This window comes from Carettochelys insculpta, chromosome 3 (genome assembly GCF_033958435.1).
Source record: "Carettochelys insculpta isolate YL-2023 chromosome 3, ASM3395843v1, whole genome shotgun sequence".
NCBI lineage: Eukaryota > Metazoa > Chordata > Testudines > Carettochelyidae > Carettochelys > Carettochelys insculpta.
Window position 1 is genome coordinate 170,368,783 of NC_134139.1, and position 24,429 is coordinate 170,393,211.

The 24,429-nt window shown below is 40.9% G+C and overlaps 1 protein-coding gene across 4 annotated transcripts in view; it reads left to right on the forward strand.

The window, feature by feature from the left end:
• ERICH1 (glutamate rich 1) overlaps positions 1-24,429 on the forward strand; it is a 141,994-nt gene that overhangs the window by 50,034 nt on the left and 67,531 nt on the right. For all 4 annotated transcript variants that reach the window (XR_012645110.1, XR_012645109.1, XR_012645111.1 and 1 more), the window contains exon 3: positions 3,949-4,083. Coding sequence is in view for 1 of the 4 variants with exons in the window: in XM_074991201.1 (XP_074847302.1) it covers positions 3,949-4,083 (135 nt within the window). In the remaining 3 variants the exon portion in view is untranslated. The remainder of the gene's footprint in view (positions 1-3,948; positions 4,084-24,429) is intronic.

Below are 24,429 nucleotides of genomic sequence, written 5' to 3' on the forward strand. Positions count from 1 at the left end.
ACTTGCTTTTCACGCTAATCGACAGGTGACCTGGTTGATAGTCTAATGAAAGCAATTTGATCTTGGAAAAGTGCATCATCTGCAATATGTTCATTTTCTAGATTACAGGCTCTGGTTCTCATGGGAGATTTTAATCACCCTGACATCTGTTGGGAGGCAAATACAGCAGCACACAGACAATACAGGAAGTTTTTGGAGAACGTTGGGGATAGCTTCCTGGTACAAGTGCTGAAGGAACTGACCAGTGGCCATGCACAGCCTGACTTGCAGCTTGCTCACAGACAGGGAGGAAGTAGTAGGAGAAGTAGAAGTGAGAAGCAACCTGGACTGTAGTGACCATGAGATGGTAGATTTCAGGATTCTGACAAAAAGAAGAAAGATTGATCAGTAAAATACAGACCCTGGGTTTCAGAAGAGCAGAATTGGCCTCTCCCAGAGAACTGGTGGGCAGGATACGCTGGGAAGCTAGTATGAAGGGGAAAGGAGTTCAGGAGAACTGGCAGTATTTTAAAGAAGCCTTATTTAAGGTACAAGAACAAACCATCCCGATGTGCAGTAATAAAAGCACTTATGTTACGCACTCAGCTTGGCTTACCATGGAAATCCTTGGTAAGCTTAAACTCAGAAAGGATGAGTATGAGAAGTGGAAACTTGGACAAATGACTGAGGAGGAGTATAAATACATTGCTTGAGAATGCAAGGGAGTAATCAGGAAGGTGAAATCACAATGGGAACTGCAGTTAGCAAGGAATGTGAAGAGTAGCACGAAAGGTTTCTTCAGGCATATTAACAATAAGAGGTGATCGTGGAAGGTGTGTGACCCTTACTGGATGAGGGAGGTAGCCTTGTGACAGATGATGTGGGGAAAGCTGAAGTACCCTTTTTTGCCTCAGTCTTCATAGACATTGTCAGCTGGCAGACTACTGCACTAGGGAATGCAGTATGGGAAGGAGGTGGGCAACCCTCGCTGGGGAAAGAACAGGTTAAGCATTATTTAGAGAAGCTAGAAATACACAAATCCATGGGTCCAGATTTAATGCATCCAAGGGTACTGAGGGAATTAGCAAATGTCATTGCAGAGCCATTGGCCATTATCTTGAAAATTCATGGAGATCAGAAGAGATCCTGGATAAATAGAAAAAGGCAAATACAGTGCTCATCTTTAAAAAAGGAAAGAAGGACAATCTGGAGAACTATAGACTGGTGAGCCTTACCTCAGTCCCTGGAACAGTCATGGAGGGGATCCTCAAAAAATCCATTCTGAAGTACTTGGAAGAGGGTAAAGTGATCAGGAATAGTCAACATGGATTCACCAAGGGCAAGTAATGCCTGACCAAGTTTCTGTGATGAGGTAACTGGCTCTGTGGGCATGGGAAAGTCAGTGTATGTGAGATATCTTGACTTTAGCAAAGGTTTTGATACAGTCTCCCACAAGATTCTTGCCCATAAGTTAAGGAAGTATGGATTGGATAAGTGGAGTGTAAGGTGGATGGAAAACTGGCTAGATGGTCAGGCCCAATGTGTAGTGATCTAGGGCTTGATGGTCTGGTTGGCAGTCAGTTTCGAGTGGAGTGCTCCAAGGATCGTTTCTAAGACCGATGTTGGTCAATATCTTTATTAATGACCTGGATGAAGGAATGGATTGCACTCTCAGCAAATTCGCAGATGACACTAAGTTAAGAAGACAGGTAGATATGTTGGACAGTAGGGATAGGGTCCAGAGTGACTTAGATAAATTGGAGGATTGTGCCAAAAGAAATCTGATGAGGTTCAACAAAGACAAGTGCAGAGTCTTGCACTTAGGATGGCGGAATCCCAAGCATTGTTACAGGCTAGGGACCAAGTGGCTAAGTAGCAGCAGATGAGAATCTGGATATGAGTCAACAGTGTGTCCTTGTAGTCGAAAAGGCTAAATTCATATTGGGGTATATTAGAAGCATTTCCAGCAGCTCTATAGAAGTTATTATTCCCCTCTAAGTGTTGGTGAGGCCACATCTGAAGTATTGTGTCCACAGTATAGAAAGAATGTGGATGCTTTGGAGTGGGTCCAGTAGAGGGCAATGAAATGGATCGGGGGCTGGAGCACATGAGCTTTGAGGAGATGTTGAGGGATTTGGGTTTATTTAGTTTGCAGAAGAGAAGAGTGAGGGGCGATTTGATAGCAGCCTTCAACTTCCTGAAGGTAGGCTCTAAAGAGTATGGAGAGAAGCTGTTTTCAGTAGTAACAAACAACAGAACAAGGAGCAGTGGTCTCAAGTTAAAAAGCAAAAGGTGTAGGTTGGATATTAGGAAAAACTATTTCACCAGAAGGGTAGTGAAGCAATGGAATGTGTTACCTAGGTAGGTGGTGGGCTTTCCCTCCATTTTTAAGTCCCAGCTTGACAAAGTCCTTGCTGGGATGATTTAGTTAGGATTGATCCTTCTTTGAGTAGGGAGCTGGACTTGATGACATCCTGAGGTTGTTTCCAGCTCTAGGATTCTAGGAATCTAGGATTTTAGATATCTAGATAGTTAAAATGCCATCATTGCATAATCAAGACAGCACAGATTGCGTAAGAGGTATCTTCTCTCCCCATTCCCAGTACAAAACTTCAGCAGTCTCTGGTACCTGACAACCATATTGGCAGTGTCTGAATTTCAGAATCATATAGACTGGCCCTTCCCTTCTGTCCAATGGCACAAAATCACCCCAAAAGGACAAGGAAATAGAACGCTGGATCTGCCTCACAGTTTGTAGAGATGACTGCCTACAGAGAGAACATATTGTACCATACAGAGCAGTAGTGTAGATGATATAGTAGATTGGTGAGGAGCTAGCTAGTCTGCAGAAACTAAACCACTCTGCTCTGGACAGGGAAAGATGGGAGGAAATAGTAAGGGAGGCATCAGATGCCAGTGGGCGCTGAGGCCGTGGTCAATGATGAGGGCAGTAGTGCAATGTGCAGATTCCCCAACACTCCTGGAGCTCCTCTGTACAAGTCTTCCTGTGGTCACTGTGAACTTGGCATTTGGACAGATACAGTAGTCTACCCGTGGTGTATTGAAAGGGAATGGCTTGCTGACCCACACCTTCGTGGTTATTTTTCAACGGCTATGTAGTCATTAAATCTCATAACACACACTTGCTCAGATCTCATCTTCCCAGGCCAGAACAAATTGGCTCTAGCTTCTCACTCTCATCCATTTCCCAGTCCTGTCAGCCCCCTGTTCTTCTGAGCTGCTAAATAAACCTAGTCTTCCCATTCTCTGAAGTGGCTATTTTATAAGGTGCTGCCAACGCCACCACAAAGAATCTTTCCTATAAAAGATATGTAAAGAGTGAGTGGTGATTCACTGGGCACTCTCCTCCCACATGGCTCTGTACAGAGCTGAGCCATTCCCAATACTGTCACTGTGAAAGGCACAGTTTGGACCTGATTTTCAGAGTCTCTTGGAACTTTTCAGAACCACATCTGAGCCATATCTAAAAAGTATCTCCAAATAGAGGCAGCACAACCCCACTTCCTCCTATTGCTTCATTATTGTCTCTGCTGATAGGAAAGAATTTATTATTCCCCATCCATTTAAAACATACATTAGAAAAAATGTTAATTTTATTTGGAGGGGAAAGAAATAAAGCAGTGATATAACTTAAATGGTTCATTATGAGTGACACTTCTTGCAAAGACTAGAGAAGGAGGAAAACTCTGAAAATTGGGATAACATGTTACAGAATAACTTCAGGGGTGATCCCTGATTGCTCTGTAGCAACCACAGAATTCAACATCCATAGTTTATCCCAGTAGTTCACAAAATAATTTGCCAAGGCTTGTTGGAGTTGCTATGCATCTTTTTTATGAGTTTCCTAGGTGCCCTGTTTTATGCCAGTGCATTGGTATGGAGGTGAAAAACTTGTGTGAGCAATCTACACCATAATCAATAGACAGACACCTTGTTTCTGTCTTACAGGTGGAGCAAATGAGATCCCGCTTCCAAGAAAGCTATACACAGTAAGTCTCCCTCCTGAGGGCTACGTCCCAGATAATCTAAGAACAAATAATCCCACAAATGCTGAAAACTCGGAGAATAGCAATGATACAGCAGGTAAGGAGTTGTTTTAAATTTCAGTTTCTATAACACGTTTTCTTTAAGAAAGGTATGTGAACATCACTATCAAGTAGAACCTAGCTTGAGCAATCACATATTTAACTGTTGCTGTCAGTGGGTTTTGCTGTTTTGCAACAAAAGGACATGGCTTTGCTTAAGATATGCATCCATGTGGGTGGGCATTTCATTTGAAAATTAAAGGACCAAATTGAGTACTTGATGACATCTTTGTAATCTCATAGATGCTAATGAAGTTGCTGAGCTGTGACAAAGGGTAGAGTTTGACTAGCTTCTCCTTTTGTAACTCAGGTGCCACATATGGAGAAAGAGATCAGGTTAGCTGTGCACTGAAGACCTGCTCTCACTGTTAATTGCTGCTGGAGTTCTCCACATGTACACAGCAACCAAGCAATGGCTGAAGTTTACCCAAGGGAGATGTTAATTCCTTTGACTTTTACCTTCACTAGAATGGAATCAGGAGTATGACTGATCCCTGTAGGTGTGAGGATGAAGATCCCAGCTTCTAAACTCACAGGACCTACAAGCAGGAGACAGGAAACAAAGGACTTGAAAGCCATTAAAAAGAGCAGTCTGGGGAAATGGTGAGGGGAAGGGGTGAGAGAAGCAGGCCGTTATATTTAGTCTACATTTTAAAATCAAGTCAAACTATGGTAGTCAGTGTTTGTTTAAAAAAAACCACACCCCTAACAGACATAATGATGCCACCTTAAACCCTAGTGTAGATGCAGCTAAGCCTGTAGAAGAATGCTTCTGTCAACTAGCTGCTTTGTTCGAGGAGGTATGGGCTGCCAGGAGGAGTTCAGAAAAAGTTCTCCTGTTGCTGTAGGTTGCGTTTATATGATAGGGTGCTATGCTGACACAGCTAGGCCAGTGTAGCTATACCAGTATAGTCTCTGTAGTTCAGACACAGCCATAGTGCATATGAAAAAGAGAAGGGTTCCGGGGGTAAATCAAGCATATCTAAATCTAGCAGGAAATACTAAGCTTCAATGTTTGTTGTTTTAAACCCTTTTGTCTTTGATTAGTATGTGCCTACAGATAAGTAAATAACACTTGGTGTTCAGTGAGCTTTTCTATGTTACTGTGTTTCCCAGCTGCCCCCAGTTTCAGGAAGGAAGTCTGTGGCAAGGCCAAAACATAAGTGGACCTGCTGAAGTAACCTGGGTGCTGAATAGGAATGTTGAAATATGGAGACTCAAGCTCAAAGTAGAGTGAATCTTGGGATTTCCCCTACAGGTACAGAAGGTCAAGCATGACCTTGCTGTTTGATGAAAGGAATGTCCATTGAGAGAGAGAGCGAGGGGATCAAAGACATCTCAAAAGAAAGTTTAGTGTGAACTTTTTCCATATAGAGGCTGTGGTCAGTACAGAAGTTTTTTTTAATTAAAATGTCCTTTTATAAAAATAAAATATACATTACTAAGGTTATTTTATTAAAATTCTGTTGGAATTTAAAAACCAGTTTTCCTAAATCACTTTTCTCCTAATTGCCTTTTAAGGAGGTTGAACTTCTGTTACAGGAAGCTATTTGAGAACCAAATTTAAATTGTGCACTTTTTTCTTGGTGTTAACTCAGACTTGCATTCTGAATAATAAGCCTATTCCTAATTTACTCTTAAGATTTATTTTAATAGCAGTTATTGCAGGACAGTTTACAGGGTTTCTGCTTTGCGGAGCCTATAGTTGAAACTTTTTGTCTTAAGTCTCAAGGCCTTGATGGACAATCTTTGTCAACCCCTTTGACCTGGTCTCCTTTCGCATCCCTTGCACAGACAGGTATACCTGCATGCCCCTTTTTTACATTTCACAAACATGAGTGAATTAGAGGTCCCAGTCTCATGTGGTAATATCATTTTACAGGTGGAGGAAATGAGGCATTTAGGTGACTTGAGTGTGAAACATAGGATGATAAAGATGGTCTACTGGCTAATGCACAAATTGAGAGTGATGTCAATGTGCTGTGCTTTAACCATCCTCAGTATGATTCCGGTTCCAGACTACTGTGCTTATGCTCCTTGGCTGATCTTTAAATATTTAAAAGTTTGACTGAAGCAATATTTGTGCACATTGGATATCCATGTATTTTATAATAATGAAATATAAAAGCTCACAGTCTTGTTATAGCCACTGCTTTGAAGAGGTATAAACATTACGTTCCAGTTTTTAGTTAGGATTGGTCCTGCTTTGCCTAGGGGGCTGGACTTGATCGTGTCCTGAGGTTGCTTCCAGTTCTAGGATTCTAGATAGCTAAAATGCCATCATTGCATAATAGTGACAGTGCAGGTTGCACAGATTGCTGCAGTTTTGTACCAGGACTGGGGAGAGAAGCTATCTTTTACACAACCCCTGAACCTGACAACCATATTGGCAGTGGCTGCATTTCAGGATTATATAGACTGGTCCTTGCCTTATGTCCACTCATGAGTATAGTCACTATAACTCATGAACATAAACCGTGCTTCTTTTCCTCAAGCATCCTTTCTTTTTTTTTTTTTTTTTTTTTTTGTAATGTATAGTGAATACATATGTATATCTAATATATATATTTATGGTCAGGGACAGTCAGACACTTCTGTGCTCATTTTTTTTGGCTTAAGCGTGCTCTTTCGATTATTCCAAAATTTTGATTTCTCAGCCTCTTTTGGCAAGGAGTGTTTGCACTGAACCACTCAATGACTATTGTAATCATTACAAGATGAATCTCTGATTTAGTATCAGAGGGGTAGCCATGTTAGTCTGTATCTGCAAAAACAGCAAGAAGTCCTGTGACACCTAATAGACTAACAGATTTTTTGGCACCTGTAACAAAGTGGTGAAAGCTTAAGTTCCAAAAAATTTGTTGGTCTAGAAGGTACAACAGGACTTCTTGCTGTTTCTTCTCTGATTTAGGTGATGCCTCCCTCAGATGTTCATAAGTAGTCAACTGCAACTCTGATCACTTGTACAATAGTTGATAAATGCCATTGTATTTATTTTTAACACATTAATGCTAAACCTGCAAAGATTTACCAATATGTCCAATATTATGCAGATGAGTAGTCCTATTTGAAATAAAAGCATAGAAACCTCACCAGTAATATTAAATCCATGTATAAATCTTTGCAGGATTTAGGCAATAGCCTGAAAGGAGGCTCTGACAATACAACAGGAACAGTTTATATAATTGTGTGGTTGGGATTTTTCTCTAGGCTTTGAAAATTTATATGCTTGTTTTCTGGCTCCTAGAATCATAAAATGTGCTTGTCGAGTGAGACACAGTGTGCTGTAGGCATGTTGGCCAAAATGACTATGGTGACACTTCTGAATAATATCTGTAAAACGTTCTCATTCATATATTTTCACTGTGATGCTAGTGTATGGAGTATGGCCATTAGCTTAGGCATTAAATCTAATTGATTTCCTCTAGAAGTGCAATAGTGGTATAATGACAAGAGATTAATTATATTTGGGTACAGTAGCAATGGTAATTGGATTGTGGACTTTTTCTAGGTTTATTCTTCTGCAAGGTCAGACAGGAGCTGGCTAATGTATTCCTGCAGGTCAATTTGCCTTCTCAGTTATTGCTTCCGGAATTGATGGGCCCTGCTGCTAATCCTACTTTCATTCATCTAAATTTATTTGACCAGGATGGTATTTCGTGGCCTGATCCAGTATTCAGTGAAGCCAAAGGAATGCCATTGACTTTAAAGAGGGAAGGTACAGCATTATGGCTATGTCTACACAAGAAGCATTTGTCAACAGAAGTCACAGTCGGAAGGGATTTCCTGACAAAACTTCTTTTGACAGATTGCATCTACACACAAAAGCCAACCAGAAGTGCACTCTGATGTGTTGACAGAGAGCAGCCAGACTGCCCGGCCCTGTCTTGACAGAATGGCTGACTGGGAGCTCTGCAAACAGGGCTATCCAGTGAACTAGAAGCCCTTTCTGTCATCTACAGGGCTCCCGGAACATCTACACGCTGTTTTGTCAACAGAACACCATCGAGATAGGCATTATACCTGAACGGGGAGAGGTATAATGCTGCCAGTGGATGTGCCGGGTTTTGTTGACAAACTGTCAACAAAGTGCATTTTGTACGTAGATACTCCGTGATTTTTCTGTACAAAAGCCCAGTTTTGCTGGGAAAAGCCTCCCATGTAGACATAGCCTATGAAACATAAAGAATAGGAGCAGAGTGTCCTGGAAAAGCCTTGTTATTACATTAAACTCAATCATAGTAAAATGGAATATCAAGCCTCTAAATTAAGAAGCTAAACACAGTCAAGTTTGTTTTATAAACTGAAATATTTACATATTAAAAAAGGAAAAAAATGTTTGTCAGGTTTGCAAGGATCAGCCCAAAGGCACTGCACATCTCTATGTGCATCACTCCAGTTCATCTTTCCCGTGATCGCTGCCTTGTGGCTGATCTGGCTAGAAGATGAGAATTCTGATTTATTGCAGTCATGTCCAGGCTTGAGTCTGAGGAAGAAAGAACAATGAAGTATGTCTCGGTGAATATTCATCACGATCCTTGTACATTATTTTAAGTGCTTCAAGCTCTTTTTCCCTATTATAAAGGATAAATAATATACCTTACTACTGTATTTACTCTTAGTTTAATTATGTTTCATCATTGTGACTGCATAAGTTATTTTAAGGTATTTTGAGATTGAAAAGAAGCCTTGGGTTGTATCTTGATGCATCATATCTGATACTTGATGCTTGTTTTGTGCAGTTCCAATACACGTTACAGGGTGATTTGATAATGACTGGTCTGTGTTTGGTCCCATCTGTGAAAAATTGAGCTGGGGGGCGGGGGGGGGGCGGGATTTTGTTTTTTCCATAATGTGCTTTTTACCTGCACTTGAGTCAATAAATACTCTCAAGGTTAGGATGGGTGGGTGCACAAAATTAAGCAGTCTGATGCTGAGAATCAAACCACCTAGCTTTTGACTTTCCTTATCACTCGTAGCATGGTGGTTACTCCCTGGGATATGGAAGACCCCTGGTTTCAAGTCCTGCTCCCCTCCCCATGATGGGTAGAAGGGATTTGAACCTGGAGATATTTCACATCAACGTGAGTACCCTAGCGTCCAGTTCAAAAGTTATAAGGGAGAGCTTTTTCCTCAGTTGTCTTCTAAGAACTCACCTGAGGGACCTGATCCAGTCGGCAGCCTCTGGACACAGTGTAAGCAGACAAAAGTCTCTCTGTCTTGATTCATTAATTTCTCTGAGGCTTAAGTAGAAGGTAGGCATCTCTGATGCCAGGAGAGTGGCTGTAGTGTCTGTTCTCCAAGGCACAAAAATTGGTGCCCAACGAACTTGTACTTCAAACACTTTTTTTGTGGCCAACTGAATGTAAACATGGTCAGGGTTTGGCTGGACTTTGGGGGGAATTACAAAGTGAAAGTGGAACTTAGGCACCGAAAACAAAGACTTCATTTTGTGCACATGTTGAGATATTTTCAGAAATTGGGCTGTAGTGATGCTATAACCTGATCAGTCACGACTGATGCATTATAGGGTTCTAAACAGACAGGAAATAGGGCAAAATATAGAGAAGTTTTGCTTTCTCTTGCAAATATTTCTCTGTATTCATTTTGATATTGCATATTTTTAAACTCATGTAGCTAACTTTCTTTAGGCACTAGACCTGATACTTTCTGACAAGTGCAAGAATACAAACTTCAGTGTTGAAATTATAGATAAGCTATGATATCTGTCACGTGCTGGTAGCTATGTCACTATCTTCATATCTTCAAATTCTTTAATTTTGATCTCTGACTGTACAAGGTTTCAGTTTTTTTTCCAAATTATGTCTTTAACTAAATATATACCTACAGAATAAGCCCCTTGTGTTACACCATCTTATTTATAAGGGCATTCTGAATGAAAGCAAAGCAGTTCTACTCTTAGTACCTTGGATTACCTGAACCAGGTGGTTTTTTTGAGGCGGGGGGAGGTTCAGCTAATTAACTGGAGTTGAGCTGCAAACCTTTTTTTTCAAGTCCGGTGAAACAGTAATGTTATACCATGAAATGGAATGTGACGGTTTTTGTCCTCTAAAAGATAAACCTTTAAAAGGGCCAGTTGCTCCAGTATATTCAGTAATGCTGTCCTTGAGAGCCTGTCATAAGCAATGTTAGCATATCACATACAAAGTAACGTTATCATGCTTGATTTGTAGCACAGCGATCTTGTCTGTCTGTGAAGTGCATTTATTTTACATTTATTTTTTATGTAGTGTCCCCAAGTGTGCAAGGTGTTTTCTTGGATGCGAAGTATAACAGTTACTGTGTACAAACATCTTGGGAATGGCAAATGTTGATAAATCTGAAGAAAATACTTTGGTTGTTCTTTCAAAAGTTTACAACTGAACATTGACTTCTTACATCTTTGAAACAGAGAAATGCTGTTCTTAAAAGGTATAATCCTAGAGGCTTGACATTAAGCTATTCTTATGTAGAGGAAGACTGTAGAAGGGCTAAAAGGGGAAAAAAAGGAGGAAACAGGAAACTGCACACTAGTCAGCCTGAACTTTGATACCTGGGAAGCTGCTAGAAAAATGTATACAAACATTGAGTATATTAATTCCTAGAGAACAAATCATGCCAGACCATTTTGATTTCCTTACTTAGCCTTGTAACTGTTAACAGTAGATTGGGAGAATGTAGTGGATTTAATATGCCTCTGTTAATAAAGTTTTGATATCATCACACACGACATACTGTAAACTGGAGAAATGTGGGGTTGACAGAACTATCATTAAGTGGATACATAATTAAATAACTGCAAACAAAGAGTAATTAATAATGGAGTGATATCAGATTGGAGGGAGGTCTGAAGTGGGGTTGCATAGGAATCTGTTGTGGGTCAGGTGATATTTAACATTTTTGTTAATTACAGAGGTGAGTAGAAAGACCATCTTGATCAAATTTACAAGTAACACAAAGCTGATAAAGGTTGCAATACTTTGTAGGACAGAGATGCAATTCAGAAGGATTGTGGTAAATTGGAGAACTGAGTGGTAGACAATGAAATGAAATTCAACAAAGACAAATGCATGTGCTACATTTACAGAAGAAAAACCAAACGCACAAATACAGAATGAAGGGAAACTGGCTTGACAGCAACATTGCTGAAAAGGATTTGAGATTTATGGGAGATCACAGCCTTCAACATGAGTTATGAATGTGATGCTGTTGCAAAAAAAGTAAATGCAATTTTAGGTTGCTTTAACAGAAGTATAACGTGCAAGCCACACAATGTGAAGGAGCCACTATGTTCAGCCCTGATTAGGTCTCTGCTGGTGTACTATGTCCAGTTTTAATCACCAATGTATAGCAAAGGTGTAGAGAAACCAACAAGGATCCAGAGATGTGTGACAAAAATAATTAAAGTTTTATTACATTATATTTATATTGAAATTCTGATTAACACTGTTCGACTCTGTTTATCACTTGAACACTTCCTCAGTGGCAGGCACAATTCCAAAGTGAGTTTCAGACTCATCTACATCTCGTAAAAGATATATTGGAAAAGGTTCAGAAAAGGGCAACAAAAATATTACAAGTATGGGATAGCTTCCATATAATAAAATTGGAACTTGTCAACTTGAAAAAGAGAAAACTAAGATGATAGAGGTCTTTCAGCTCTTGACTAGTGTGGGGAACGTGAATAAGGATGTGTTATTTATCCCGCATAACAGCAGAACAAGGGGTCATTATGAAATTAATAGGCAGCAGACAGAAGACAAAAGGAAGTACTTCATAAAATGCACAGTCAATCTGTGGAACACTTTGATAGAAGATGCTCTGAAGGCCCACACTGTAAACAGAGTTAAAGAAAGAACTAGATAAGTTCTGGGGGACAGGTCATCAATTATTAGACATAATGGACAGAGATGGTGACCCTAACCTCTGTTGGTGAGAAATTGTGAGTGCGAAATAAGGGGATGGATCACCTGTTCTGTTCATTATTTCTGCGACGCCTGACACTCGCCACTATTGGAAGACTGACTACTGTGCCAAATGGATTTTTTTGTCTGACCCAGTATATTTATATGTTCTTATTTTTCAGTGTTATCCTTATTCTCATTCCGTAGTGATCTATTAAAAGAAGGCTCTTACCAGAGATTTGATAGCTGTGCAAGGATCCCCAAAAAGATACATTAAAAGATTTATATATGAGAGAAAAGGATTTATTATATATCGCTATGGATGCAAACTGTAATTGAAGCTTTCTGGAACGAAGTTCTACTAAATTTCCAAGAGACTGAATGATTGTTATTCTGAGACTTTCATCTTTTTTCCCTTTAAATGCTTAAGTTCATGAAAGTGTCCATATTAGTCCCCATTATGAAGTAATTGGGGGAATAGGGAGACTGTTCCCTTTAAAAAGGAATGCATTAAAGGGGTACCTCATAGTTAAGAACATCTCAGGAATGGAGGTTGTTCATAAACTTTGAGATGTTTGTAATGCTGAACAAAACATTATGGCTGCTCTTTCAGAATTTTATGACTGAATTTTGACTTAATACAGCTTTAAACCTATACTATGCAGAAGAAAAATGCTGCACCTAAACACCATAATTTAAATTAAACAAACATAGAAAGAATTTCCTTTTATATCTTTTTTAAACTTTACTTTTATTTTTAGTGGTTTACATTTAATACAGTATTGTAGTGTATTTGTTTTCTTTCCCCCTTTGTCTCTGTTGCTGCTTATTGTATACTTCTGATTCCAAATGAGTTGAGTGGTTGACCAGTTAATTTGTAATGCCGATTTTTGTAACTCTGAGGTTCTCCTGTACAACTTCCTTCCTCATCACAGAATCCAGATGTTCAGTAAGGGAAAAAAAAAAGCATATATTTTAAAGGGAACCTACAAACAAAATTATGTTTAATTTAGGATTCTACTGAGAATGTCCCCAGCAGTAAGGCTAAATGGGGCATTTGGAATTATCTTTTACTTAAATTTAACAAAGTATTGGGGGAGTTTGTTTTTGTTTTGTTTTGTTTTGTTTTTTGAAGCCCATGATGTGTCCAAACCCTCTAATTTCTGCTGGATAGAATGGCAGCAGGCAGGCAATACCCAATTTACCACAGATGTATTTGCAGTTGCTACCAGTTTATAAGGCACCCCCATATCATTCTTTTTAAACTGTTTTTATTAAACCTTTTTATAGTCTTATTAGTTTGATTCCACAAATGCCTGGTCACAGGAGTTGGTTCTTCTCATGAGGCTGTTAAGGCTTTATAGCATAGGAACCTTATTTTTTTTAAACTAATACAAACTAAACAAAATGGAAACTTGACTTACTTTGCATGTGCAGTAGGTCAAGAAGCAAGAAACAGTGATACATTGTGACTTTTCCTGGCAGCATTGAGAGGCCAGGAGAAAGCATGGTAAATGTTGTGTTTGAATATTGTGCTTTGTGTTCCAGTTCCGTGCTTATTTTTGCAATTCTCACCTAATTAAAATCATTTTAAAAAATGTCTATCACCTTTTAATTAAGAAGTCAATAATTTTGCTTACTGTAAAACTCTAGGTGATTGCATCTGACTTAGAGTGATGATCTTCCTTGTAGGAATTAATAGAAAACCTTAGCCATATAATTAACAGTGGCTTCTAAGCTGTCAAAACCTCTTGTGTTTCCCATGTGTAGAATGCAAACTATGGTAACATTGACACAAGGCCCTTAATCACGAAGGCCCTTAATATAAGCCTCTTTTGGATGATGTTGATGTATTTAGATTAATCAATAGCTACAGAAGGCTAGGTGTCTTATCTTGTTAGCACCTTTCTCCTGTATAGTCTGTTTATTTTGCTTCAGTGAACTTGACATATTGTAATTAGTTGCAGAATAAGTAGCATCACCAACTGTTAGATAAATTGGAGAATAGTCTGAAAAATTTGGGCTTTCAAAATATCTCCCCTTGAAGATCCTTGTTACTTAGCTCTTTTCTGCAGTTGCTCAAAAATCTTTTCACAATACCTTTTCCCACATACATCATACTAATGGATGCAATCACTGCTGTCCTTTTAGATTAAATGTTAATCAGGCAGCTTTATTCAAAGAGTTCAATCAAATACCCGGTATTTTATTAGTGTGACTTATTACTTTTGGTCTTGAATTCATGAGAAACTCCAGGTCTGAGGGTTATCATGCACTATTGTAAATAGGGAGCATCATTGCTTAAGTCAGTGGAATTACTCTGTTTTCATGGTGTTGTGAGTGGAATCTGAATCAGGTAGTTGGCTTGGTCGTGTAAAGTTAGGTAGATGGTGGAAAACTTGTCATGATTACTCATTTTCCAGTTTTGCTGAATTTGGAAAAGGTAAAGAGTATAGGGTTCAGTTTTTAAAACTTACTAATATGAAGCATGACTATCATATCTTTGTTAATGTTCCAGGGCAGCAACTTTAAGCATGCTAATTTCAGGAGATTAATCAGTGCTTGTGTTCAGACACGTGCTTATGACCTTTGCTGAAATGAAGCCTAGACTAGTATTATTCATGGGATGCCTCAAGCAAGAAAGGGCATCACTGTGTCATGATCAAGCTCATGAAAGTTTCCAGACAGACCCATACCTACACACACACACACACACTCTCTCTCTCTCTCTCTCTCTCTCTCTCTCTAACTTTTAAATGCCAGTGCAGTATAATGACCATTTTGGTGATGCATATGGCTATTCAATACTTAAAACAAACTCTCTTTATTTCAAATGAAAACATGCCTAAATCTCATGTAGATGAGTATGATACTTGCTGAGGAATTTTGCCATACACTGAGAAAGTGTTCAGGTTTGTTAAACAGAGTTTGCATTTAAATATAATTTAGTAAAATTTCCGTCCTCAAAATATTGGTTTGTGTGTAATAGAAGTACCTTTCGTTTCATAGCCTTTACTGTCTGTAACTCTGGCTATGTCTAGACCAGAGGGTTTTGTCAACAAAACCCACAGAGAGTCCAGATTCCCAAGAGTGTTCTGTCAACAGTAAGTCAACAGAACGCAGCACTTTTGTCAGCAGCTGTAGCCCGCTCGCCACGAGGAAAAATGCCTCTGTCAACGGATATCTGTTGATAAAAAGCCAGTCTGGAAATTCCTTGGGATTCTGGGACACCAGGCAACCTTGTCTGCTGTTCTTCCACTTGGTCTTTTTGCCAGTAGAGTGGCCAGGCAGTCCAGCTGCTCTCTGTCGACAACACGGATCGTTCTTTAGATTCACTTTGAACATCCGGATGAGATCGGTTGCCAGAAGTTTTGTCGCAAAATATCTTCCAACAAAAACTTCAGTCAACAAATCGCTCTAGTCCAGACATAGCTTCTGTGTCTGTTTCCTAAAAGCCAGGATCTCCACAACCACTTGGAATTCTAACACAATCTTTGTCTCATACTAAGGAGTCTCAGCTGCTACACAGTATTGACCTTTTAAGTGCTGACCTAAGTGGTGTTACACATGGTTCTTACAGGACCTCTAAGACAGTAGGCCTTTTTTGGAATCTCGCTGTATAGGGCAGAAATCCTGTCTAACTGTGATGCCAGTTAAAAATAGTAAACCTTACTGTGGGTACAGGGTAAGTAAAGGCTAAGATTACACCAATGTGATCATATAGGCTGTGTCTACACAGGCACATATCTTTGAAATAGCCATATTTCAAAGATTACTAATGAGGCACTGAACTGAATATTCAGCACCTCATTAGCATTAGGACACTTCCAGCCGCGGTGCTTCGAAAGCACTGCTTTCGAAAGCGCGCGGCTCGACGTGGCTACACGGGAGTCGTTTTCGAAAGTGATTGGGATAAGGGGATTTCGAAAGGTGCGGGGTCCTTTCGAAAAGGACCCCTGTGTAGCTGCATAGAGCCGCGCACTTTTGAAAGCGGCGCTTTTGAAGCACCACTGCCGGAAGCGTCTGAATACTAACGAGGCGCTGAATATTCAATTCAGCGCCTCATTAGTAATCTTCAAAATGGCCATTAGCATGGCCGTTTCGAAGATTTGTGCCTGTGTAGACAACCCATAGAGACTTAGTTTAGGCCTTGTCATATATAATTAGGAGATTTTTAAATTATATTTTTGCACTACTGGCTCACTTTGAGTGTGCATTGGAGAAGAGTGAGTCTTAAAAAATCTGAATTGACAGAAAAGTAGGTTATAAAGTCTTTGTAGGCAAGACTACCAATTCTTACTTGTTTGTACTGCTTTGAATACAATGCGATCCTAATATTGATTTCAAGTATCAGAGGGATAGCTGAGTTAGTCTGTATCTTCAAAAACAACATGAAGTCCTGTGACACCTTATAAACTAACATTTTGGAGCATCAGCTTTCCTGGGCAAAGACCCACTTTGTCAGATTGTTGCATCTGATGAAGCTCATCTTTGCCCATGAAAGCTTATGCTACAAAATATGTTAGTCTATAAGGTGCCATGGGACTTCTTGTTAATTTTAATCTTGATTTTTGTTTTCGAGTGCTACCAGAACATACACACAGAATACCAGCCTAGAAATAAGGAGCTTTGTGCTTAGGAAAAGTCAAGCAATGGAGAAAAACACCACCACCATCAACCCCACACATGTTGTGAAGAGACATTTAAATTCTATTTCTGGCATTTCAGTTGCTTTATTTAGCTTCGTATAATATTTTTCTGCCTTCGTTATCTTTTTGCCATCCTGAATTAAATTCTCAGTTTCTCAAAGCACCTGGCTGGCCTCTCTGTTACACTTGTGTAGATCAGGAATACTGTGAAGTCGGTGGATCTGCATGGGTGCCAGACTGGAATAAGTGGGATAATTGGAGTGTTTTGTCTGACTGTTTAAAATTTATGTTTTCAGTGGTTCCCAGTTTATTTAGCTAGACACAACTCATCATAAGGTGGAAAATACCTATCAACCCTTTTGTGACTTCACACCATGCCATGTTTCAGGGTAGTGTCTCAACAATTTTTCTTCCTTTCCTTTTCTGTTTTTTCCTAATTCTTTCTTCTATGTTATATTTCTTTCTTTCCTGACTCCCACCCACCCATTTTCTTTCCTCTCTAGAATGCTACTGTATATTTTCTTTCTTTGCCTGCAGCTGTGCTGCAGGCTTCCTGTTGTCATAGTGATAGCAGGCAATTTGCAGAAAGGGAAAAGCAAAAGAACGTGCAGCTTCTGTCTTGTTGCAGGACCTACAGTAGGACAGGCACCTGGACCTGCCTCGATCCACATCATTCAAACCCGTAATTCTTCTAGGCACCCTAAAGCTATTAGAACATGCCAATTAACTCTTAGCTCATGTATACACCATTTATTTCTGACCCTTTACTTTATTTGATTGGCCTGAAGCAGCATGATACAGGAATTAGAGTCCTGGACTGGGAGTCTGAAAACTTTAGCAGTGTTTGTGATGCTGTCTAACTGTAACTAGCTGAGTAATTTGCTTCACCTTTCTATGCCTTAGTTTCTCTAGCTGTAATATGGAAATCATGATACTGACCCTCCTTTTATAGATCTCAAAGAGGTTGTTATTCATACATGGCATTCTGATTTTGGCTGTTATCAGCTTGGTTTAAAGTATGTAAAACTATAACTCCCAATATTGTCCTTCAATCTGCTAATTTTCCAATATCAGCTGAATGGTGTATTGTTTTTCTTATTTAGGCCAAAATCTCCATTGGGGTGGGGTGCATCTAATTATGTTCTTTTTTCCACATCAGACTCAAGCACATGACACTGACCCACTGTTACCCCAGAAACGTATGTATGCATGCAAGATGAGGTTGTGCTAGGTCATGTAGGTTTATACATACATTTTGAGATTTTGCAGCTGTGGAAAGTTCAGTCACTTAAATGCATATCTACTTGAAACTCAGGCTCTTACTCTCTAACCTAACTCATTGTGGGTCTCTCTCATCCTCATGTAATGCTGAGGGTCCCGAACTGTCAACAGAAGGGATTGAACTGGTGACTATCTGGGATAAAGCCCTGTGCTCTACCACATTAGCTAAAGGCCCAGTGGCTTTCAGCCAAAGCTATAGAGCAGAGAGACTTCACTCTCCCTAGTGCATGGTCTCAGTGCCTCTGGGGTTTCATTAAAAGGGAGGAGGGAGTAAAGCAGTGCGAAGGAAACTTCGGTTATTGTTAATTTATTACTGCTTGAAGACTCCAATCAAGATCAATGGCCCATTATGTTAGACATTGTGGAGATGCAGAGGAAGAGACTGTTCTTGTCTTGAAGAGCTTACAGTCAGATCAAGGCAAGATTCAGTAAGTCTGTGTAACAAAGTCTGAATAAAATGGGGAAGGAAGATAAGGGCAACAGGAAAAAAGAACAGGCCTTTATGTAAACCAGCTGCGTGTATGGCTTTAATAATACACTTCACATATAGGCTACGTCTACACGTGCACCCAACTTCGAAATAGCTTATTTCGATGTTGCGACATCGAAATAGGCTATTTCGATGAATAACGTCTACACGTCCTCCAGGGCTGGCAACGTCGATGTTCAACTTCGACGTTGCTCAGCCCAACATCGAAATAGGCACAGCGAGGGAACGTCTACACGGCAAAGTAGCACACATCGAAATAAGGGAGCCAGGCACAGCTGCAGACAGGGTCACGGGGCGGACTCAACAGCAAGTCGCTCCCTTAAAGGGCCCCTCCCAGACACACTTTCATTAAACAGTGCAAGATACACAGAGCCAACAACTAGTTGCGGACCCTGTATATGCAGCACGGACCCCCAGCTGCAGCAGCAGCAGCCAGAAGCCCTGGGCTAAGGGCTGCTGCCCACGGTGACCACAGAGCCCCGCAAGGGCTGGAGAGAGAGTATCTCTCAACCCCCCAGCTGATGGCCGCCATGGAGGACCCCGCTATTTCGATGTTGCGGGACGCGGATCGTCTACACGTCCCTACTTCGATGTTGAACGTCGAAGTAGGGCGCTATTCCCATCCGCTCATGGGGTTAGCGACTTCGACGTCTCGCCGCCTAACGTCGATTTCAACTTCGAAATAGCGCCCAACACGTGTAGACGTGACGGGCGCTATTTCGAAGTTACTGCCGCTACTTCGAAGTAGCGTGCACGTGTAGACGCAGCCATAGTGTGAGTTCTTTGTAATAATGTACGTTATAGCATAAGTTTGAGAAAACAATGCTGAGTCAGTCGCGATGGGAATGCTCACTGACCCCTGCTAGAAGACAGATTCATGCCAATAAAGTGGTATCTTTTTATAGTTGTCTCATTCTACTTGGTGCCATAACTATATTGGTCCTTTCTTGAGTCACGTTCACAGGTTGTTACAGGTATTGTGACACAGGTTCCATTTTGTCTCAGGTTAGGAAGTTAACTGGCTGAAATAATGGTACTTCAAACACCTACATGATTGATTTTGATCAGCAGATATTTGTAATGACTGAAAGAAATCGTCTTAGTGCTGTTGGGTGATCTGTGCGAAATGAGACCACGTCTACACTTCCCAGAAAATAGGCAGAAATTGATCCCACACTAAATCGACGGCTGATCACAGTCTCGTCATCTCTGGGACTCCACCAAAACAGAAGCATAAGGGGAGAGCAGTAGTAACTCAGTCTAAGGTATGTCGACTCAGCATACCTTAGTTTGACATAGCTCCCTAGTGTAGACCTGCCCTGAAGCACAGTTTCCAGTGGACAGTCAGACTCAGTACGACGTTCAGCCGTAGAATTGACATAATCAACACTTTGCAGCACTGTGTAGTACCGTTAGTCTCAAAAAGCTTGAGAGTGAACATAGGTAAAGTAGTATCTTATATTGAACCAACTTTTGTTGGTGAAAGAGGCAAGCTGTCAAGCTACATAGACTTCTTTTGGTCTTCCTAGTTCAAATGCTTGTTCTCTTTCACCAACAGAGGTTGGTCCAACAAAAGGTACTAATAAACATTGTTGATCATTGGGTTGTTTATTTTATGAGATGCTTAGATGCAATATAAAATGCTAGATCAGGGGCAACTAAAATACTCTGCTGACCAGATCCAGCCTGCCAAGCCTTTTAATCCGGCCCATGGCCTGCCCCTTCGGTTCCGGACTTGGGGAGACCTTTTGGAGCCCCCCCGCCCCAAGGCAAAATCTCTCAGCTCTTGTTGGCTGGAATCCCCTTCCTGGACCCTGCACCCCAATTCCATGCCCTAGGTCACAACCCACTCCTTCACCCAAACTCACTCTCAGACCCTTCACCCTCTCCTGTACCCCATTCCTGTACTCTGAGATCCTTTCTGTACCCAACCTCCATCCCAGACCCCTCACCTTCTCCCAGAAAAGTGCAGCCCTTGACCACTTACCAGAATGTTGGCATGGCCCTCAAAAATTATTTCTCACCTCTAGGTTAGAGGGACACAAAAGCTCACTTCTTTAATTTATCTATCTGGAGTGGGTTTGAAATTACATTTGAGAGGGTGACTTAGTTGCTGCATGTCTTACACTTGCTCTCTTAATAAAATACTCATCTATGCCCTGGTTATCTCTTATCCTACTGTTGTAATATTATCTTATCCTCTCCATGATCCATATGGTACTATCCAAAATGCATCTGCTGAATTTTTTTCTTTCCCATGGATCAAATCACAGCATGTTGTTCTTCAGATTCTTTCATAGTCTTTAGCTGCTGTATGAAGTTTGAACTGCCTGCAATACCTTGCACAGTTCTGTCTTGACGATGTCTTGGATCGTTTTTCTTATGATGTTGCTAACTCCAATTATGACAGCCTTACCACCCCATTAATTTCTCTCTTGTTCACATTTCTTCACCACTTTCAGTGCTGCTGGATATCAAACTGCTGATTTAAAAAACAAAACAAAACAAAACGAAAACGAAGTCTTCTGATTTTGTACAGCACACATCTTCAGGAGTGTAAAAAAAATCATTTTTCTCTAACTGCTGTGCTTTATAGGCTTCCTGACTTTATATCCTCTTCTTGTAAAAGCTGAAAAGTCTTTACATCATGATCAGGTGTTCATGACTTGGGGCCAGATCATGGTCTGTTGTGGAAATGTAATGGAGTACATTACTCCTCTGCAGAGCTCTGGCAACATGCCAGTCAGTGCCTGGGAGCATACACTGCATCAGGTGTAGAACAGGTACCATATATATATGTCACCTATTTCAGCAGGGGACCAAGAGGCAGACTATGAGCATCAAGATGGTTCCAACTAGCTTTGACAATATGGAGCTACCTACCCAGGCCTTTTGGCAAAGTCACAATTTAGCCCTTGATAAAGAAAGCCTGTAACTTCAGTGAATGGATCCATAGTTCACAAGCCGCAGCATGTTAATTAGTTGCTTGGACCTAGTGTGAGGATGTTATGTGTCAAAAACTCCTGTATGTGAAATCTAGAATGTACTCAGCTTCATTGAAGTGAAAGGAGTAATGCCTGTGTCCACCACCCAGAATTCTAGCTGTATGTGACCTAAGTGCAGTGAAATCAGCCTTTTCCCCATCTGTAAATCATTGCTGATAACCAAGACTTTGATTCATATGGTATTCTTTTGAGTCAATTATTAGAACCATAGAATCATAGAACACTAGGACCGGAAGGGGCCTTGAGAGGCCATCGAGTCCAGTCCCCTGCCCCGACGGCAGGACTGACCACTATCTACACCATCCCTGATAGACATCTATCTAATCTGTTCTTAAATATCTCCAGCGAGGGAGATTCCACAACCTCCCTTGGCAACTTATTCCAGTACTTGACCACCCTGACAGTTAGGAACTTTTTCCTAATGTCCAACCTAAACTTCCCTTGCTGCAGCTTAAGTCCATTGCCTCTTGTTCTCTCCTCAGAGGCCAAGAAGAACAAGTTTTCTCCCTCCTCCTTATGACACCGTTTAAGATATCTAAAAACCACTATCATGTCCCCCCTCAATCTTCTTTTTTCCAAGCTAAACAAGCCCAATTCTTTCAGCCTTTCTTCATAAGTCATGTTCTCCAGACCTTTTATCATTCTAGTTGCTCTTCTCTGGACCTTCTCTAATTTCTCCACATCTTTCTTGAATTGGGGTGCCCAGAACTGGACACAATATTCCAGCTGAGGTCTAACCAGCGCAGAGTAGAGCGGTAGAATGATTTCTCGTGTCTTGTTCACAACACACCTGCTAATGCATCCCAGAATCATGTTTGCTTTTTTTGCAACAGCATCACACTGTTGACTCGTATTTAACTTGTGATCTACTATAATACACTCACTCTCTGGATCATCACCTTGTCGTGGTAAGTGGGGCTTGTGTGTTCCAATGAACCTGAGAGCAATGTCTTATACTCCCAGCAGGGTCCCCCATGGTGGCAAGGTCAAGGGGGAGGGTCCAGATGAAGCATACTCCTAAAAGTCCTACAACTGCTGTGAAGGCAGATGAAGGCTGCAGCAGACAGGAGACTTCCACTGCACCTGAGCCTTCTATCTGTCAAGAACTGTGTGGTAGCTACAATGCAACTGTTCCCACACATTAAAAGAAGTCACACACAGGCATCTTCCTCTGCCAACTACTCTCCTAAATCTAAGCCCTACAGTGACTGGTGAATGATGACGGCAGCAGGATTGTGAAATCTGGAAGCTTTTAGTCACGTAGGCAGTGGATGTGTGTATCAGTCATTCCGTGTTGAGGACTGAGGCGGTAGAACAGTCCAGCTGCCAAAGCCATGACTGAGCAGCCCTATTTAGGATCTGTTTCCCTCACCTCACATGTGGAGGGGGCTAGAAAAGGTGCTCTAAACTTAGTCCACCTGAGCCCCTTGACTGGGTAACCATGTTCAGTGGATTCACCTCTCTGTGGTCAAAAATTAACAATGAACTTTGGAACATGGAATATTCAAACTGTAATGGACAACCCAGACAGTGAGCAACCTGAAAGACACATCAGTTATCGCTCGCAAGCTGTGACGATCCAATATCAATGTAGCTGCCCTGGCAGAAACGTGTAGACCAGAAGGACAGCTAAGAGAAGGAGGAGGAGGATACACTCCAGAAAAATGGGTAACCCCAAAGGATGAAAATGAATTCATGGAGTAGGATTTGCCACCAAAAACAACAGACAAAGATGCTATCTGTCGGCAACGAGCATCTCGCGAATCTGCTTCAAGCTTGCTAAAAACCAGCAACTGTCGTCAGTCATTAGCGTTTATGCACCAACTGTGGACACCAAAGATGATGTGAAGAAGTTCTACACCCAGTAGGACACCAGTCCTGAAAGATAGCCCAAAAAAAGACAAGATTTTTCTGATCAGTGCCTCCCAAAGCTGTTTTCCAGATTGGAGGAAGGACAGAGGACATTAAGGGCCAGCAGAAGCAATATAAGGACATGCTGAAGGCACACATGAAAACATGCAGCATCAGGGTCAACACTTGGGACAGCCTTGCCCAAAACTGTCCCCAGTGGAGAATGGTAATCTGTGAGGGGGTGGCACAATTTGAGAGATCCTGCTGCAGTGCAGGTGAGGAGAGGAAGTGAAGAAGAAAAGTGTGTCAAAAATTGCCTGGCACCCCTCTAACAGCTGCTAACAGCTGACCCTTCTGCGATAAGATCTGTGACTCCAGAATCGGGCTGATCAGCCATCAACAGACTCACAAATAGGAGGGTGACTTGAAGACATCATACTTGTTATCGAGTGACTGCTGAGAGAGAGATAATACTTCACTTGACATTCTAACCTATTTGTTTAATAGATTTCAACTTAGCTTAGATTTTTAGTAGTGCTAGAAAGTTCAGATTTCAGTGTGTCATAGCTGAACTGAACTAACAACCTAGTTAAGTTTTTCATTAAATCTAACCAGCTTTGCTCATATAACTTAAAAATAACTAATTACCTTCCTGAGTAACTCTTTACTTTCTAGCTTGGTTGATGGTTGTTTACAAGAGCTTCCATGTAGTTTTCTTTTCTTCTGCATAGTACAGTTTCAAAGCTGTTTTAAGTCAATGTTCAGTAAACTTTTGAAAAAGAGTCATAATGTTTTGTGTGGAGTTGCAAACATTCCAAAAGTATGAACAACCTCCATTCCTAAGGTGTTTGTAACTGAGCGTCTACTGGGAGTGTTGCTTCTCTATCCATTCTGAACATGCTTTGTGGAACTAGTTGCTTCCTTAGGCCAGAGGTGTCATACCTTCACCAAAATAATACTAGGAGCTTGAAATTTCCCAGAAACTTTTATTCGTGGATATTTACTAAAAGGCTGCGTGTATGACACTTTAATTAAGAAAGAGACAGGGGGTGGTACACATTTGAGAAAGTTCGGGTGGAACACTGGATCAGGTATCAGTGCTCCTGCACATCACGTCTAATCCCCAATACACAGAAATTACCGTGTATTGTTGTTCTGTTGTAT